Source organism: Xyrauchen texanus, chromosome 38 (assembly GCF_025860055.1).
Source record: "Xyrauchen texanus isolate HMW12.3.18 chromosome 38, RBS_HiC_50CHRs, whole genome shotgun sequence".
Lineage (NCBI taxonomy): Eukaryota > Metazoa > Chordata > Actinopteri > Cypriniformes > Catostomidae > Xyrauchen > Xyrauchen texanus.
Genome location: NC_068313.1, coordinates 16,177,051 through 16,197,129, shown reverse-complemented (window position 1 = coordinate 16,197,129; position 20,079 = coordinate 16,177,051). Strand labels below are relative to the sequence as shown.

General features: G+C 37.3%; 1 protein-coding gene across 4 annotated transcripts in view; it reads right to left on the bottom strand.

Annotated features, from left to right (window-relative positions):
* Positions 1-122: 122 nt before the first annotated feature.
* Positions 123-20,079, bottom strand: part of cltcb (clathrin, heavy chain b (Hc)) — a 41,230-nt gene continuing 21,273 nt past the window's right edge. Inside the window, exons 21-34 of one of the 4 annotated variants that reach the window (XR_007969003.1) lie at positions 16,004-16,196; positions 15,739-15,896; positions 15,435-15,599; positions 15,147-15,254; positions 14,808-14,975; positions 14,438-14,587; positions 12,911-13,042; positions 12,704-12,814; positions 11,576-11,746; positions 11,263-11,484; positions 10,672-10,692; positions 7,660-7,735; positions 7,030-7,106; positions 123-1,350 (exon numbers count right to left, since the gene is read on the bottom strand). Coding sequence is in view for 2 of the 4 variants with exons in the window: in XM_052109858.1 (XP_051965818.1) it covers positions 1,220-1,350; positions 7,660-7,735; positions 10,672-10,692; positions 11,263-11,484; positions 11,576-11,746; positions 12,704-12,814; positions 12,911-13,042; positions 14,438-14,587; positions 14,808-14,975; positions 15,147-15,254; positions 15,435-15,599; positions 15,739-15,896; positions 16,004-16,196 (1,806 nt within the window). In the remaining 2 variants the exon portion in view is untranslated. The remainder of the gene's footprint in view (positions 1,351-7,029; positions 7,107-7,659; positions 7,736-10,671; positions 10,693-11,262; positions 11,485-11,575; positions 11,747-12,703; positions 12,815-12,910; positions 13,043-14,437; positions 14,588-14,807; positions 14,976-15,146; positions 15,255-15,434; positions 15,600-15,738; positions 15,897-16,003; positions 16,197-20,079) is intronic. The other 3 variants (XR_007969004.1, XM_052109858.1, XM_052109859.1) reach the window with 3 other exon arrangements.

Here is a 20,079-nt window from a genome sequence, read left to right as displayed (position 1 = left end):
TGAACTACAGTAGCTGACTTCATGCTGTTTTCCAGCACACTATTGAATTACTCAGTGGGCTTCCCTAAGTTGTTCATGTCCTTTTTCAGTGTGACTGTAATGATAGACGTCTAAAAATCTAGTTGAGAGCTCTAAACACTTTATTTTCTAAGGCTGCTGTAAACAAGCATGTGTATATTCATTTCTATATTATTAAGATAAATTTACATACAACTCTTATTGTCTGCTGTAACATAACTTATGGAAACATTGAGTGGCAAGATATACAGTATAATGGAGAATGAATTAGTTTCATTTTAATATTGCCCATTTACAAGCAAGCCACCAAAATAGTCACAATCCTGGAAATGTACTTGCCAATTACTTTTATCCAGATTGCACACAAATCTCACAGGACAAGCACTGGTATCCCATGCTATTCTTCTGTACACTTCAAATAGTGAGCTAGAATACCACAACACCTGGCACACACAAACCTCAATACACAGATGAGTAAACAATGTGTCAGAAAAAAAATCAATGTATCCCTTGCTCATTTCTGAAAATGGATTCACACAAGAAAGAGCACTGTATTCAATACAAGGAAAGGTCACCTGTTACACACAGATTGAATGAGATGTTAAGAACTATGAGGTCAATTGGGGAACCGGTTTAATCTAAGGGATTCAAATCGTTTACTATATTCATGACTGTATGCGCTTAAAATCGGCATACAGCTACATATTTGTGTAGAACATCAGATTATTACTTAGTGTTAGCTAAACGTACACATGGATGCACATGTTCATGTTAAAATATTGTTTTAACCTTTTTCTGAATATACAATAATGAAATGCATTAAACAGACAGTGTAAGCTTTTCACATACATCAAAATTAAGAGATTCTACATTAGTTTCCTCTCACAGCAGAGTGCAAATCAGATGCTTCACAACATTTACATACACAACTTTTGCCCCCAATAAAAATCAGCTCACAAAAAGAAAACTAGTGACAGAAGTAGTCTTAAATATGGAATGTGAAATAAAAAAAAATGTGGTCTGATTATTTTTTGACAACACAAATAAAAATGTCCTTCATTGCATTGTAAGGAAAATAATTTAAAAATGCATATTTCTTTCTTTTTTTTTTTTTTTACTTTATATAAGCTTGTGAGTAGACCACAATAAGTTTCTAGAGAACTTAAGGAGAGATGGATGGACAGATGTGGGCAGGAGGGCTTTACATGCCATAGCCAAAGCCGGGCTGTGCGGGCTGGCCATAGCCAGGCACTGTGGGGTAGCCATAGCCGTAAGACTGCTGTGGGGGCACTGCAACATTAGGGCCTGCGGTGAGCATCAGCTGGGATGTGCCTGGAAAAAAAAAAAAAATGATTTAACACTAAAAAATGAGAGCATTAATAAAAAAACATATACATACTCTTGGTTTTTCTAAAGATTCTTGTTAAATGGTTAATGCTGCGATCATGTCATGTTAGAATGTCATTAAAGTTTCCTTAAAAACAAAACGGTCTTCATGTTGGAAACTCTAATTTAATGACAACTCCAACTTGACTTAAGTTGACCATAGTGGTGTCATGTAAAAACAAATGGCAGTGGCTTTAGTTTAAGGTAGTTTAAGGGATAGTTCACCCAACACAACGGGAGATAATTATGAAAGAATGTTGTGCTCAGTGATGTCATACAACGGCAGTTTATAATGACTGCCTCATCAAAAGAACACAAATCAGAAGTCTAATGACTTATTCCATGAGACTCAAGATTGTTCTGAAAGCATACGATAAGGATTGGTAAGAAACAAACCAAAAACAAATGTATCATTTAGTGAAAATGTTGACCGACCGTTGCTCTCCTGTGTGCGATCATGAGACTGCACGAGAGCAAGATAGCTCGTGAGATTGGGCATTCAAGCTAAAAACTGCTATGATTATCTAAAAAAAAGTCTGCCACAGCGATAGAAACAACAGAACACAACACAGCTTCACACATACCAGAGAACAAAACTTACTAATAAATGTGTATGACTTTGTAGTCGGAGAATAGATGCATTTTTATGCCCAGCCTTATTTGTTGAAACAGAGTCCTCAATCAAACTGAGAGGGATAGAGGCAGGAATGTCTGCCACCTTTTCTACATTCTGAACCTGTGTGTGTGTGCGTGCATGTGTATTTATCACTTTGTGGGGACCAAATGTCCCCATAAGGATAGTAAAACCCAAAATTTTGGACGTTGAGGGGACATTTTGTCGGTCCCCATGAGGAAATTATGTTTTTTGAAAATGTAAAAACATTTTCTGTGAGGATTAGGTTTAGGGGTAGGGTATAGAACATATAGTTTGTACAGTATAAAAACCATTATGTCTATGGAAAGTCCCCATAAAACATTGAAACCCAACATGTGTGTGTGTGCGTGCGTGTGTGTGTGTGAGAGAGACAGACCTCTGCCTGAATAGACCTCAGCGAAAACATTCAGTTGGTGCAACATTCTCAGCCAAAATAAAGTCATTTTTAACCGGCTCATAAGATGCTGGCTTTAATATACTGTTATGAGAACGATTTTGGACTGGTGCCAGCTCACAGCAGACTGGGTTATACAGCGCAATGCCGCAAATAGAAACCAAGCGAGTGACAGAATAGACCACTGCTTGTCATGGCTGATCAGGACAAAAACTCTTGATTAACAGAGATTTTATCATGTGTCATTAGCCGTCAGGTTATGATACGGTGTGACTGGCTTCTTCAACCTCTTCAATCCCTCTTAGTTTGTGTGATGAGGAGGAGGGCATGGCCGGGCCATGCTTGAGCACGGCCGGCACTGAATCAGCTGATTAGCAGGAGAGCGAGATAAGGGACAGCCGGAGATTCTAGTTCGAGAGAGACACGCGCGGTCGCATTGCATACGTGTCTGTATCCTTATGTTTTATGTTGTTTTAAGTTCATTTAATTAAAGTTTATATTTACTCTTCAGCCGGATCCCTCTTTTCCTTGCCCGTTCTTATATTGTTACAGCGTCGCTGAAACCTGGGAGGGAGGAGGGATGAGCTGTTGCGGAGACCTTGCCATTGCAATCCGCCAGGGGGACCAGCCGTGGGTGTCTACCTGGGGACAGAGGGCTTGCTGCCGGCTGCTGAGAGCCGGAAGAACCATGGCTGTCTGCCAAAAACGGGAGGAGCGGTTCCGTCCACCAGGGGCCGGAGGACTCGCTTCCATCTGCTGGAGGAGGAGCAAGCTAGCTAGCATACGCCAGAGCCATATAGAGAGAGAGTTGCGACAACTCCATTGACTCCAATGGAACGTTTTTTTTACAGCAATGGCGGCTCGTGGAGCCTCTCAATAGTTCCCGGAAGTAGCAGCAAACACATGCCGCGGCCGTAGAGATGAAGCAGAACGAACCCTTTGCGACGCACTTTTAAAAGGTGAGACGTTTAAAAAATAATATTATCTTATTCTGTATATTATCAGTACATCTAAATAAAAATAACTTGTAAATTAAAACCTTATAGTTGAGTATTACTCATTAAATTAGGAGATAAGGGATGTTATCGGATAACTAACAGATTAGGCAAGGATTGGAGCTGGATAAAGTTAGTAACGAACACCCTATTAATTGTAAAATCTTTACAAATTCCTCAAACATTTTTTTGTTGTTGTAATTTTTATTTATATTTAGATTGCTCCTGCTGACTTGAGCCAACCATTTTTTTCTCCTCTCCATGTCAGTGGGGAAGCCATACATTCGCACACCTTTCTCTGAGCGATTGGAGCATCCATGCATCACAGCAAACCATGGTGAAGACTATGCAACGACAACATGAAAAAAAGGACACATACAAAATGCTTGGCATGCTATTTAATTTATTAGAAATGTATTCATGAATTGCTGTAAATAGTTATTGCATTTATTTGAATAAAAATACAAAAAAAAGTAATATCGTAATATGTTATTACAATTTAAAATAACTGTTTTCTATTTTAATGTATTTTAAAATATAATTTACTCCTGTGCTGCCAAGCTGAATTTTCAGCCTCATTACTTTTGAACGGCAGTTTATATACGAGTATGCTTAAGTTGTTTTAAATCTGAATATATTGTGTATATGAATAAGTATTGTAAGAATTATACATTAGATATATAATATTTATAATACATAAATAATTATATTACTATATAGAATTGTAGAATTGTAAACAATAAGCTTCATTTCACTAAATTTTACATTTACGTAACTGCTGCTAATAGTTAATAGTTCATTGACCCATTGTGCGGTGCGAGCTGGAAATCACCTGTCACCAGCCTGTCTCTGTACTATCTGAAAAGTCATAAATATGACATTAGTTACCATGAGATTAGTGAAAACAATGAACATGAGGTAACATAAAAAGGCAACAGAAACCCTAGCCTGAAATAAGTTGAGGCAAATAACGGTAAGCCCTCAAATATTAGCTGATTTGATCTTTAAAAAAACAACATCGCTGTAACAACATACTCATGCTACATACATATGTCGGTGTGTTACATAAATATATAAAATAAATGCATTTATTGACTACTAATTACCAGAAATCGCAGTTCTGTCACTCTAACAGTTTGAAATGCCCGCCAAAGCACTTCCTGGAACTATCTGAAGTCTACATGAATCACGTGACGATCAAGCAATTAGAACTTCCGTTGTCGCAACTCTCTCTCTCTATATGGCTCTGGCATACGCCAGAGGGCGGAGGAATGGTTGAGGACTGAGCAACAGCACATCCAGGAGCTGCCAAGCAAGTTCTTTTCTCTCTCTCTGTGTGCGTCTCCGCTCACACTTTCCCTCTCGTCACGCCTCCCCTCGTCTCTCCCCCAGGTTCACGGGGGGAGTTAGTCAGACCGGTGGTGCCACGTACCAGTGAGCACGGCTGGCATTGACATTGACTGAGAGCGAGATATTTGCAGCCGAGATGCCAGTACAAGTGAGAAACACACGGCCGCAGTGCATGTGTCCTTATGTTGTTTATGTCACTAAAGTTTGTTTACTGTTCAGCCGGTTGAGTACCATTTCAAACAAATAAGGCTGGGCATAGAAATGCATCTATTCTCCGACTAAAAACTTAGACATGTTTGTAAGTTCTGTTCTCTGGTTTGTTTGCAACTGCGTTGTGTTCTGTTGTTACCATCACTGTGGCGGACTTGTTTTAAGATAAGCAAAACTAATTTTCACTTGAACGCCCCATCTTGCGAGGGATACTGCTCTCATGCAGTCCCATGAACATGCTGACAGAAATGGTTGGTCAACAGTTTCATTAAAAAATACATTAGATTTTGGTTTGATTCTCACCAAACCTCATTATAAATACATGAAGAGGTAGTCCCCATAAACTGCCATTTTATGACATCAATGAGGACAAGATGTTTTCACAATTTCTCCCTATGTGTTAAGAAAAAGAAAGAAAGTCATATGGGGTTATAACAGCACAGGGGTGAGTAAACAATGACTGAATTTTCATTTTTGGGTGAACTATCCCTTTAAGTAGCTGCCTCTATACATATTTCTGTTTGATATGGTCTTTTACTACAGCCAGTGTTACAGTGTTAAAAACAATAAATTACAATATATTTCTGCTGATAAACTTTAGGGTTAGTTCTACTTGTGTCCGTCCCAAAAACTACCAACAGCCTTGATGGATAATGCACGTTTTATGTTTCCATGAAAAAAAAGTGTGAATCTTTTTTTTCTTTAAAAAAAAAAAATCTAATAAATTGTATAATTAAATTGATCACAATTAATTAATCCTTCAATTTATATTAATCAAAATAATTCTAAATACTACAAATACAGCTGACAATTTTTGGGGTTCAATCAGGATTGGAAAAATAGGCTAAATTTGGCCTTAATTGCCAAGCATGAAAGCACAGATCCTTTGAATTCTTAGGACACGTTTTAATAGATTTGATTGTCTTTAGTAAAAGCGTTCCCTAGCATAGTAAATTTATGAAATTTGGCATGTGTTGGCAATTCATTTGATTTAGTAATAGTACACCTCTTATCATAAAAGGTTTAAATTTGGCATGTGTCCTTGGATTGTCCTGGCAACAACGTGTACCAATTTTGTACATTGCTTCACAACTCATTACGGGCCATGCCAAGAAATGTTATTGGCCTATATCTGCTAATCTAATATATAATTTTTTTTCTAGATGATTCATGCCATAGTTTGTGCAAATTGGACAAAAGGTCAAGGATGAAATAAAAAAATAAGCTTTTTTTATTTGAGAATTCAAAATGGCATAATGTTGTTTTAGATAAAATGGGCAAACACACGAACAATAGTTTTGGGAGAAGTTACTGAAAGAATCAGAGAAATCAAGAGTTTTAGTTACAGCCTATAGGGTCCCTGACATACAAGCTAAAACATATATTGGGAACATGTGTATTACATTTGATGAAGATCAGCCATTTACAATTGAAATTATGCTGGTTGAAATTTAATTTGCTGCCATGTTTGTTGACTTGTCAACTTGATATTTTAGGTTATGTCAGCACTTATACTAAAGAAGCACCACACCAAATGTCAACTTCCTCGATCAAATGGTTGCAGTTACGGCATTTCTTTTTTAATAGTGCCACCTATTGGCAGAATTGGCAGCTAACTACTGTGTGCATCCTTAAAATCTCCTGTTGTTAATATGCCCAAAGTTTAATGCAAATTGGAATTTGTGTTAAGGAGATATAGGCCATTTAGTAAAAATGGGCCACAGCCAAATATATTTTTATATATATATATATATATATATATATATATATATATATATATATATATATATATATATATATATATATATATATATATATATATATATATATATATATATATTTTTTTAAATAAATAAAAACACTTTTGGTCAGGAAGGACTCTACATGATACATGCCAAAATGTTTTGCAAATTGTAAAAACGGAAAATTTGAACTGCCGCAAATTGTCATTTTTATGAGCGAAAAAGTAAATGTGCTTATAATAGCGCTAACTAATGGCGGGCGCATGTAATTTCGCTTGCCTGAGTAGTAGGTGGGATTTGGGACCATCCCACCAAGTATGAGATCTCTGGGCCTTACAGTTTCTGACTCCCAGACACTTTTAGGGAAGAAAAAAAAAAAAAGAATAAGAAAATCAGTACAAATACAATAGGGTTCCAGTACCTTCGGTTACAAGTTAAATGTAGTTTAGAACTTCAATAAAATGTGTCTCGATACCCCTGCTCGCTGATTTCGAGTCGCAAAAACATTAATGTGGTACATCAAGCTTGAATTGCTTGAAATAGTTGGAATTAACATTCCTTAATATGGAATAAACATACAGTCATGGGTCATGATTGTGTTCTTTTTTTTAATGCGCTGATTTTTTTGTATTGAATTAAAACGATAAATAGGCAGCCTTGTACATAATATGTAAAATAAATGTTAATAATGGCAAAATTTGTACATTCATATGTCTACATTATATTGGCTACTGGCCACCCTGCTCTCAAGATATGAGCATCGGCCAGTGAAATACCCATATCACTCCACCACTATTTAGAGTGGGGAAATACAATACTCTTGTCTTTAATGTGTATATCAAGTAGCACGTAATTTGTTTTCGTGCCATTTCACCAAATTTTTAATAAGCAGTAGTGCACATGTCCTACCATAAACAATGGGTTGTGCCTCTGTAAGCTGCTCTTCTTCTTTCCTTAAAGACTCTGAAGCATCCAATTTATCAATCTGAATGAAGGAGAGGGAGGATGAAAGAGAAGAAAATGAGATTTTACTCAGGAGTAAGTGGTGATGACTGATGAATGGGACCATTCATGGGAGATGCACAAAGCCAAACTTAATACATGGTGCACACGCTTTCAAAGCAGGTCTCAGGGCACAAGCTCCTTGCCATGGCACTCCATACCTGATGACAAACACTTCCTAATCAAATCAACATTCTATTAACCAACATCACATGGAATCATGATCACTATGGCTTTATGTGACCTCTGTACTTCAATAAATAACAAAAAAGGCATGGGACTAAAAGTACATGGTTCCCTCATACATTAAGTCAGTATCCTATTTAACAGTCCATATGTAGAAAACAGAACCCTCTTATTCAAACTGCTACAGTATGTTAGTAGTAACTTTATGTGATTCTTAAAAATGCTGTGTGAAAGTTCTGAAACTTAATTGTAGAACATTGCTCATTGGATAGGTGCTTTGAAAATAAAAAAGAAATTGTGTGTACTACACAAACAGAAACTTCATAAGTTTTAACAGAAATATATAATAGCTGACAAATATGGGAAAACCAAGGTAAAAATAGTAGGGTGTCTCCCAGGGGCGGACTGGGAAGAGAAACCGGCCCAAGAGTTGTTGAGTGGGGGTGTCGCTGTCACATTCTGCACATCGTGGCCCGTTTTAGCTTATCACTCAAAATGGGGCCGGCCCACTTGGGGGACTCCTGGTTCTCCCTATGGCCAGTCCGCACCTGATGTCTCCTCTTTATGTCTAACCCATCCCATGAGTGAACTGTTCACTCAAAAATTTTAAGTTCTGTCATTATTTAATCACTCTCAATGTTGTTCCAAAGCAGTTACATGAGGGTAAAGAATTTTCATTTATAGGCAAACATAAATATACATTTTTTTTAAATGTTGCATTTGGGTTCAGTTCTCTACACAGAGCTGGTGTCAACGTCGAAAAGTTAAAAATGTTGTTGAGCAGGCGTAAAAGAGATCGGCAAGACGAATTTTGTTGAAAGGGAGAAATCATGCCAAAGTGTAGTTTGTTATTCCTATGTTAAAAAGAGTGCATGAGAGAAAGGCAGAGTAAAAGTGAAGGTGTGGCAGGGTGAGAGATGGTTTATACAGCCATTCACGGCTTCCAGAGGCAGGCAAAGCCAACAGCCATGTTCCCCGATCATTCAAGGGTGCTACTAACACTGTAAAACACATGCTTGCAAAAGATCTACAAAATACAAAGGTTTTGTTCATGTGACCACACTTTCTCATTACTGTTGCTAGATTGTAGCTGGAAAGCAAGTGGAGCAACTATGCACCACTCGGTTTAAAGAAAAACAATTCAGTATGAAAAATTGTATAAATAGAAATAATTCAGAAAATGTGGTCACTTCATTTTGCGCTCATCTTATTTTCAACTAAATCACATTTTCGTTCTACAACTGAATTAGCTGATGAACTATGATTTCAAATTTACTGAAAAAAAAAACAACAACAAAGGGACCGTTCAGACCAAACGTGTTCATGCGCTAAAAAAGCTAGATGCTGCGCAATGAATAAACAGAACACAGGTGTCTTGAGATGGGGATTTTAAAGGTTAAATTTGTTTTTAACTTGACACCTCATATAAAAAAACACGGTGCATCAGTGTGAAAAAAATAAAACAGCGCAGACAGAGGCAAAAATGCATTCGGTCTGAACATCTTGTTCAGGGGTTTTCAAACGTTTTGATGCCAATGAGCATCAACTTGCCCTTTCAAGGGACACCCCTAACTAAAATATAAAGAAAGCTATATATTTTCATGTTTTAATACCCATTGGAAAAATTTTAAAATACATTAGAAATGTTCTTTGTAAATAATTGGGTTTTACCTTGTCATTGTACTAAATATAAAAATATTAATACAAATTTACGCATGTATAATTTAAATGAATATTCTGGGTTCAATACACGTTAAGCTAAATTGACAGCATTTGTGAAATTTCTGATTACCACAAAAAAATTATGTGACTCGTTCCATAAAAAAAAAAAAAAAAGGTTACAGTGAGGTACTTACAATGGAAGTGAATGAGCCAATTTTTGGAGGGTTTAAAAAAAGGCAGAAATTTGAAGTTTGTAATTTTATAAAAGTGCTTACATTAATTCTTCTGCTAAAACTCAAGTATTCTTTGAGCTGTAAATTTGTTTATGTCATTGTTTTGGCAAAATGTCCTGGGATTACAAGATTTACATTGGGGTTACATTGTCATGGCAACAATGTTATAAAATGAGATATAACTTTTCACAGAAAAGGTTAGTCAACAATTTTATCAGACTACAATCAAGTTAACAACACACATTTTGTTTACATCTTGTGGCTTTCTAAACTTTTTTGACATTTTAACATTTATGGATTGGCCCCATTTACTTCTATTGTAAGTGCCTGACAATATCCAAGATTTCTGCTCTTTTTAGAGGGATGAGTCAAAATTAATTTGTGGTAATCAACATTATGCCACAAATGCTGTCGACTGAGCTTAATTTACATTAAACTGAGAATATTTCTGTAAATTAATTATGAGTTAAATTTGACAGCCCTAAAAAGAAATGCACTTTGTAAAATATTTCTCCACTAAAATTTTCCAGTTTAAAAACCAGGTCTAAATTACGAGGACAATCAAAGAAATGACACCAGATCCACTGCGAAAGGCAGTTCAGTACCGTTCATCAGCTAACTACAGCAGCTAACTATCATCTCTAGGTCTGAGGCTCACTACCACAGCATCTGGCATACGAGATGGTCAGTAATCTAGAAGAAACTCGAGGAAAGTCTAGTTAAAGTGTGTATTTAAAAGCAGCAGAGTGACATGGGAGGGAAGAACTCATGCAGATTCTCCAAACTTGCAGTCTTCCAAACTACAAGGGTTAAGGATGGAATAAGAGAGAGCTTTCACCTTTTCCTTAATTGCATCAACCTGAAAGGGAATTTAAGAGTGGCAGCTTAAGAAAAAAGCAAAACTTAACAGACCAGCATTGAAAAAGCAGGCAGAGAACAAATGCAGATATCACCAGACATGTTAAAAGAAATCAACAGCAGGAAATCAGAAGATATAAATAAAATGTCCTCTGTATCTCAACTACTTTTTAGTAATTTGGCCTTTTCTACTTCTATAAACAGACAAGTGAAATAAACTGCTTTTGCAGGTCTGACAATGTACATGTGTAATTAGAGGAACCAAACTTAATAAAACTTAACATGCTGACAAAATGTGTAGAAAAAGTCTTTAAGTAAATAAAATGAAAAAGGATGTAGACTTTATCTCTGTACCAAAACACCTTGAGCTGCCAACCTAGACAGCATTTTAAGGCATCATAGGCAGTTGACTGTGTAGGCTGTAGACAGCAAGGCGGCTTATAATGTTTTGGAATATAGGTAAGGTGCTTACACCAAAACTGATCTTAGAAAAGCTTCTTGATCTAAAATATCCACCATCCCAAAAGGTATTCACTAGCAAACCCATCAGATCCACTGGGTGGAGACTCACCTTGGTGAGGTACTCCCTCATGACCTGGATGAAGTAGGGCATGGAGAAGTCCATGAGGTTGTGCCTCCATGCGGTCTCCATAACCACATCGGGCCTCAGCAGGTCATAGCAGGTGAAGAGGCAGGCGGCAAAACACTCTTTCTTATCCTCCAGCAAGAACCACTGCAGCAGCTCCTCGGCCAGCTCAGTGTCTTTCGACTCTGAAGCGTACTGCGTTGCATCCTGTGAAAAAAAAAAGATTTGGTTATAATGGAGTCTTCCAAAAACTGGGTGAAATAATAGGTTTGATGTTGCATGTGACTAAGTCTGAGACCTTGTAGAGCTTGTCTTTCTTGCAGAGCTCAACGCTCTGCTTCCAGCGGTTGTTGCCTTTGAAGAGGTAGGCGGCAATTCGCCTGAATTCTATGAGTTCGTGCTTCTCAAGGCTTTGAGCCAGAGATATGTTGTCGAAGTTGTCATAGGCATCGATGGATGTGCGCAGAGCCTGTGAAAAACAAATGAGGAAGACAAGGGGTGAAAACCAGTCAACTAAAGCCCAAAGAATACTTCGGTTTTGGCCAAAGTATACTTTGGGCTTAAAGGGATATTCCGGATTGAATACAAGTTAAGCTCAATCAGCAGCATTTGTGGCATAATGCTGATTACCATAAACATTTATTTTGTCTTGCCCCTCCTTTTCTTTAAAAAAAGCAAAAAACTGTGTTACAGTGAAGCACTTATAATGGCAGTGAATGGGAGCCAATTTTTTAATGTTAAAATACTAATTTTTCAAAAGTATAGCCACGAGACATAATATGCTTGTGAACATGATTTTAGTGTGATAAAATCACTTACTAACCTTTTATGTCTAAAATTATAGCCGATTTTACATCATGACGATGTAATGTCAACAAACTATAAAACCCTAAAATGACTGTAAAAATTACAATTAAAACAACTTTACAGCTCAAAAAATACACAAGTTTTAACAGAATATATAATAATTTATGTAAGTGCTTTTATAAAATTATAAGCTTCACATTTCTGCCTTAAAACCCTCCAAAAATTGGTTGAAATAAAATTTTTGTGCTAATCAACATTATGACGCAAATGACGTTGATTGAGCTTAACTTGTATTGAACCCGAATATTCCTTTAAGAGACAGTTTTGTCCCAAATGGGTCACTTGCTTGCCTGCATCAATGAAGTCCACAAGACCATAGCCCCACTTTGCACCTGGGATTAACCCTTTTACAAGGCCCACATTGCTGTGGACTACCATCCAAAATTATATGCAGCATTACAGATGACACTTAACCAGAATGGCCTTTGAAGTCTAAAGTCCAAACTTTCACCAAAGTTTGGATTCCAAAACAGACCACAAGGGTTGAGGGTGACATTTGGAACAGTGCCACCTGCACAAGTATTGGGAGGACACGGTGTGCACCAGACAAGCTTCCTACCTGATAATCCTCCTCTGTGATGAAGAGATTATTTAGTGCTTCATTTACAGACTTGTTGTTGTGGTTCTGTACAGATCTCAGGTATGGTTTCACCAATGGCAATTGCTTGACCTAAACACCAAAAAAACCCCATCAAAATTAGGGGTTCCCAGCTAATGTTTGATTTTAATAGAGATGTAAGTGTATGGAGAGATTTACACACAGTACCTTGCTGAAGAAGTTGACCGCACGAGTGTGGTCAAGCCGTGGGGAGAGTACGATCAGCAGGTCATTCAGTAACAAAGGTTTAAACTCCAAATAGAACTGGACCGCTTTGTAATACAGCTCAACATTGGCCACCTGCAATATATATAAGTTATTATAGTTCCCATGCAGATTCAAAGTCAACATTAAATAAAAATGTACCTTATTTATTGAGGGGAAAAAAAAAAAGGTCTTTTGACCTTTCATCAAAACATTACTTGCTCCACCTCTGAAACCACCAACCACATGGCTCCATTCTGGTATGGAACACCCCCCTTTTCACAATCCAACCAATTAACCTGATGATACGCAATTGCCCGCACGCTGTAGTGACGTCACTCTGCTTACATTTAATATATAATTTACCATCTCTAAATGTAATTCATGTTAAAAAATTATACATCTTTTCAAAGGTCTAAGGGTTCAACATTGATATCCGATCTCTGTTGTGTGATAGCAATCCTCCGGAAACAGCAATTTAGTTATTTGTGCCACGAGTACAAATGAAAACATGCAATATCAAAACGGGACTTCATACATTTATTATGAAAACATGATCGCCAGATGAATCCAGTTCGTCACACTTGGGTCAATTGTCCATGACAAGCGTTCATTGAAAAACATCCAATAGCACTTTTTGTCCATAAAATGATAAATCTGAGAAATATTGATATATTTATCAATTGTTTACATGAGATCTCGCCTGAAAGAGTTACCATTCGTCATCGTTCTTCAACAAACTGCAATCTGAGCAGCATTCATGTTGTAAAACTGTATATTATCTTATATATTAGAGTCTCGTAAACAAAATGAGCCTGCCTCCAAAGTCTATTTTTAAAAATGCGGCATAGTTTTATTCATAATAGCCGAGAAGTGTAGTCAAATTTTGTTACGTCTTGAAAGGTGGAGCCTTAATTTTACTCTGTACACTGGCAGTGATTTTACAAAGACAAAAGCTTGCAGGAACATAATTTTTAGTTAGATCATCTTCAAATTTGAAACGTAACTTCTTTAGACTTGGAACATTGTATTCCTGTGTTGTTTTGGTACTTTTATTATTGTTTTTTTAGATTATAAAAACATGTTCAGCACAAAATATTTCCATTCCTATAAACTCCATAGTTCTCTAACTTTAAAAAATAACAACATATATTAATTCTGAAACTTGTGAAATAAAGCCCAAAGTGTCTTCTTTCAAAAGATACTACAACTGTGTCCATACTCCAAAGGGTCAGTAAATACAACCATTTAAGTTCAGGTATGTCATTTTCATGGTTTGTGCTCAAAAAGGGTTAAGGAATCAACAGGTTAAGGAAAATACAAAATGAGTTCCGCCCTACATTTTTTTCCTCATTGAATTGTTCCACTCAAGCATATATCACATAGCAGAAGTAATATAGTTTGAAAATTATGTCTCATATTGACTTTAAAAGGTAAAACATAAGATTACATAAGAATACACAAATATTGAGGTGCAAAGTGTGACAATGCCTTAGTTATGATGTCTTTGAACTGGCTCTCCTTCCAGGCATCTGAAGGATGGTTCATCATGGTGATGATGGCATTGTCATACTCCTCATACTTATCATACAGGAAGACTAACTCTCCCCACAGGTGAGCCTGCTCAGCTGCCCTCAAAACCTGCACAACATCAACAAATGAAATCAATTAATATAAAACAATTCAGAATGCTGTATGTATACAGAGATACAAAAGAGTGCAAGAAACAAGATATAATGCGTTTACTATTTTGATGACAGATTGTTTGGCCTGCAAGCAAATTAACATTCTAAAAATACAAAATACATTCACGTCAATCAATACATATTATATGCAGGCAGACATTTCATAGCTCTCTCACCTTGGGAATATTAACTCTAGACCAGAAGAGCTCCAGGTGCTCCCTCATCTTCTGTGGTTTAAATTTGGAATAGAGGATGGCCAGTTCTGTAAACATGCCCATGTGAGCACGCTCCAGCCCCAGCGCTGCCTCCAGCAGGGTGATCAACTCCTCGAAATAACCACGATCCTGATAGCGGAATCAAATATAAAAAAATAGCAGTCAGCCCTGCTGGGTTTTGAGACTGACAGACACTAAGGAGGCTCTTGTGGAAAGATGAAAAAAGGTTGGTTTTCAGGAGGTTAAAATGTGTCTAGATCTTTAAATTACTTATAATTCTGTCACAGTTCTCAGGCAAACCTGGTAGTAGTTGATGAGCTCTTCAAGTTCATCGGCATGAACAACAATATGCAATCCACACATCTGAGCCAGACGGAACTCATTCCCATCAACACAGGCAAAGCAAACCTATGACCAAATAAAATCCTTTTCAACAATGTACAATCAATGTCAAAAACAAGAAACACAAATATTAAAGTTTTTATAAACAAAATGGTAACCCAATACTGAAAATGGTTTTACTGAAGCATAACATTTGATAATGGTTGGATACTAATGTGAAAATCACATCACAATTTGTAAACTGACCTCTTTCCAGGTTCTTGTGCTGTTGGCTTTGCGGGCCCCATCAACAGCAGCCTGATACTCCCCAAGATGCACCAAAGTGGATGCCAGGCGGCCAAAGTTGGAAACATTGTTATAAAGTAGTTTAGCTGCCTCATACATCTTCTCATCATAGCATCTGTCACCAACCTAGGTAGAAAAGGAGATTATTCTTTAATTAGTTAAAGATCTGACATTTACAACAAAAATGTGTCCAAAATTTTATTAAAACAATATCCAGCAAAGCATAACATCTCTCTATGCTAAACTGGAGTTGGGGGACTCATACTTGTTGGATGTGTGCATTGTTTGGCCCATTGATAAACTCTTCTAGTTCAGCCAGACGGTTAGTCTTGGCCAGGGCAAAGATCAGCTCAGTCTCCACATATGATTCACGGGCCTTCTTACGGGCCATCTGCAGAAATTTGACAAGGTCCTCCCAGTTTCCTGAGGATAATGCAATAAAAACCCACAACATTAACCTCAAAATATTAAAACAAAGAATAAAGTCATTTTTGTGATCATTTAGATGCTTTTTAAAAATGGGTTCTCACCGCTTTGGGCCGCAGCTTGTCCCACTTCCATGTAAGCTGACGGGTCATCAGCTTTTATGTACGAGTCAATGGCCTCTTTCACAAGACCTTTCTGCAGTTGAGCTTTAGCCAACTGACTCCACACTGCCGGATCATTACAGCGCTCAGCGAATTCGTAAGCCCGGTCCAGATTCCCAATGTGCTCAATAAGAACCTACAGTCAAACAATACAAAAGTTGATTTGAGACCATAGAAACCGTGAAAGTGAAAGTAAAGCCAGAAACGCACTCTATGCAAGTATGCGATCAAAGAAATTAATTGCCAATAAATTACAAGCTTGTGGCCCCACTGTACATACACAACATGTGCATGATTGTAATGGTAACAAACCTCAATACTCAAGGGGGTGATAGTTACCTTTAAAAGTCTGAATTATTATTCAGGTCGCTAGCTAACGAACTAGCTAACTAACTATTAGCAAGAACGCTAACTACTTATTCAGCCTCTAACTATTCTGCAACAAACAATTTATCTAACTAGCTAGCTAACAAATTATCCTGCCACCTAACTAGCTACTCTGCAAATAACAAGCTAACTAACTACATATCTAGCTACCTATTCTTCCGCTAACTATTCTACAACTAACAAGACAACTAAAGTTAGCAAACTATTCTTCCACTAACTTGCTATTCTGCAAATAACAAGCTAACTAACTAGATACAGTTGAAGTCAGAAGTTTACATAAACCTTAGCCAAATACATTTAAACTTAATGTCTTAGGTCATTTAGGATCACTATTTTATTTTAAGAATGTGAAATGTCAAAATAATAGTAGAGATAATTATTTATTTCAGCTTTTAATTCTTTCATCACATTCCCAGTGGGTCAGAAGTTTACATACATTACTTTGTTAGTATTTGGTGACATTGCCTTTAAATTATTTAACTTGGGTCAAATGTTTTGGGTGACCTTCCACAAGCTTCTTGTAATAAGTTGCTGGAATTTTGGCCCATTCCTCCAGACAGAACTGCTGTAACTGAAACGGATTGTAGTCCTAAATTGTAGCTTTTTCAGTTCTGCCCACAAAAATCAGATTGAGGTCAGGGCTTTGTGATGGCCACTCCAATACCTTGACTTTGTTTTCCTTAAGCCATTTTGCCACAACTTTGGAGGTATGCTTGGGGTCATTGTCCATTTGGAAGACCCATTTGCGACCAAGCTGTAACTTCCTGGTTGATGGCTTGAGATGTTGCTTCGATATATCCACATAATATTCCTTCCTCATGATGCCATCTATTTTGTGAAGCGCACCAGTCCCTCCTGCAGCAAAACACCCCCACAACATGATGCTGCCACCCCCATGCTTCACGGTTGGGATGGTGTTCTTCGGCTTGCAAACCTCACCCTTTTTTCCTCCAAACTTAATGAAGATCATTATGGCCAAACAGTTAAATATTGGTATAATCAGACCAGAGGACATTTCTCCAAAAAGTAATATCTTTGTCCCCATGTGCACTTGCCAACTGTAGATTGGAATTTTTATGGTGGTTTTGGAGCAGTGGCTTCTTCCTTGCTGAGCAGCCTTTCAGGTTATAGGACTCGTTTTACTGTGGATATAGATACTAGTTACATCCAGCATCTTCACAAGGTCCTTTGCTGTTGTTCTAGGATTGATTTGCTCTTTTCACACCAAACTACGTTCATCTCTAGGAGACAGAATGCGTCACCTTCCTGAGCAGTATGATGGCTGCATGGTCCCATGGAGTTTATACTTGCGTATTATTTTTTGTACAGATGAGCGTGGTACTTTCAGACATTTGGAAATTGCTCCCAAGGATGAACCAGACTTATGGACACTAAGGTCTTGGCTGATTTCTTTTGATTTTCCCATGATGTCAAGCAAAGAGGCACAGAGTTTGAAGGTAGGCCTTAAAATACATCCACTTTCACACCTCCAATTCAGTACAACTCCTATCAGAAGCTAACTGTCTAAAGGTTTGACATCGTTTTCTAAAATGTTACAAGCTGCTTTAAAGGCACAGTTAACTTGGTGTATGTAAACTTCTGACTCGCTGGAATAGTGATATAGTCAATTAAAAGTGAAAATCTGTCTGTAAACAATTAGCGAAAATGTATTGAAGCGAATACTTATCACACAAACATGAAACATATGTCTAAAGAAAGCTTAAAATGTCTACTTTTAAATAAAACAATTCAAATATAAAACAAATATTCTCCTGCAATGTAATTGATATCAAACAAAACGATGTACAATTTCTCCAGGCTCAGCTAATTATCCCTAATATGATCACACACACGGGCAGAGCACGCTATTCATACGGTAATGTGCTGAGGCGATCAATGCAAATGCTAAAACTCCCCTGACTGTGCCTTAAAAACAAAGTACATTCACTTTTCTGCACATTTGAAAGACAGCACGATACACAAGTGAGAAAACTCCTGGATAGTGACGAAGATTTTCCTCAGAAGAAGAGCTGGACTTTTAGTTTTCATTAGTTGACATGCTAGTTTATATAAACATGTACATATTTTACTAGTGGGACTGTTTCCAGACTTGCCAGCCAGGATTCAGAGAATTGAAATTTGAAATATGTCCTAATAAGCAAGTTTTAGTTACCAGTTACTAACCAGATAACTTTTCTACCACTATTCTGCATCTAACAATATAACTAGCAAGTTAACTAACTATACTGACACTAATTATTCAGCAACTAACTAGCTAAATAACTAACAAGCTAACTATTTGTCAAATAACAGGCTAACTTACTATCAAGGTAGCTACAGTAATTAGCTATTCTGCTACTAACTATCCAGCAAATAAAAAAGCTACCTAACTAAATAATGTACTAATTATTCTGCAACTAACAAGCTAAATTATTAACTAGTTAACTATTCTGCCACTAACTAGCTATTCTGAAAATAACAAGCTAACTAGCTTGCTAGCTAACCCTTCTGCATTTAACAAGCTAACTAACTAGCTAGCCAACTGTGGCAGGGCAGAGGGCAGGCCCGAGATTCTGCACACCCGGGTCCTGATCAGGCTGATCAAACCTGAGAGGGATAAAGGTGACTGGAGGTGGCAGTTCGAGAGAGAGTGTTAAGGGCAGCTTCCCAGCATGTTTGGGAAGTTAATCATTAAATTATTATTTATATTGTTAAGCCAGTTCTCGCCTCCTTTCCATTGAACTGTCCTACACCAACTAAATATTCTACTAACTTACTATCCTGCAACCGACTAACTAACCATTCTGCAACGAACAAGCTAACTAACTATTCTGCTACTAACTTACCATTTCGCAACTAACTAACTTACTAGCTAGCTAGTTAACTAGCTCTTCTTTCACTAACTAACTCTTCTGCTACTAATAATAATACATTTTATTTGTAATGCGCCTTTCTCAGACTCAAAGCGCTACAGCATGTACAGAACAAAATAATCAAATATGTGAATAAAAATATATACAGAAGTATCAAAAATAAAAATAAATAAAAATAATACAATTATAAATTGAAAACTTGACTAAAAAGATGTGTTTTAAGAAGTTTCTTAAAACAGTCCACAGAAGCAGCATCCCTAATAGATGAGGGTAGTGTGTTCCATAACTTAGGTGTGTTATAGGAAAAGGCCCTTCCCCCATGGTTTTTAATTTACAACGAGGCTGACACAGAGAGAGAGAGCCAGCAGAGCGGAGAGAGCGAGCGGGAATGGATGGAGTAACCAAATCACAGATGTAATCTGGAGCCAACCCATGTACTGCTTTATAGGTTAAAATCAGAATTTTATAGTAAATACGTGGCTGAACTGGAAGCCAATGCAGTTGCTGGAGCACGGGTGTAATGTGATGGCGTGAGGATGTATGCGGCAGAGTTCTGTATATATTGCAACGTCCTAATCGAATTAACCCGCAAAAAGAGTGTTACAATAATCAAGCCTTGATGTAATTAAGGCATGGATAAGCCTCTCTGCATCAGCCCTAGAGAGAAATGGTCTAATACGTGCAATGTTCCTCAGATGGAAAAAAGCAACCTTTGATATGTTTTTAAAATGTGAATTAAAAGTTAGCTGGGCATCAAAA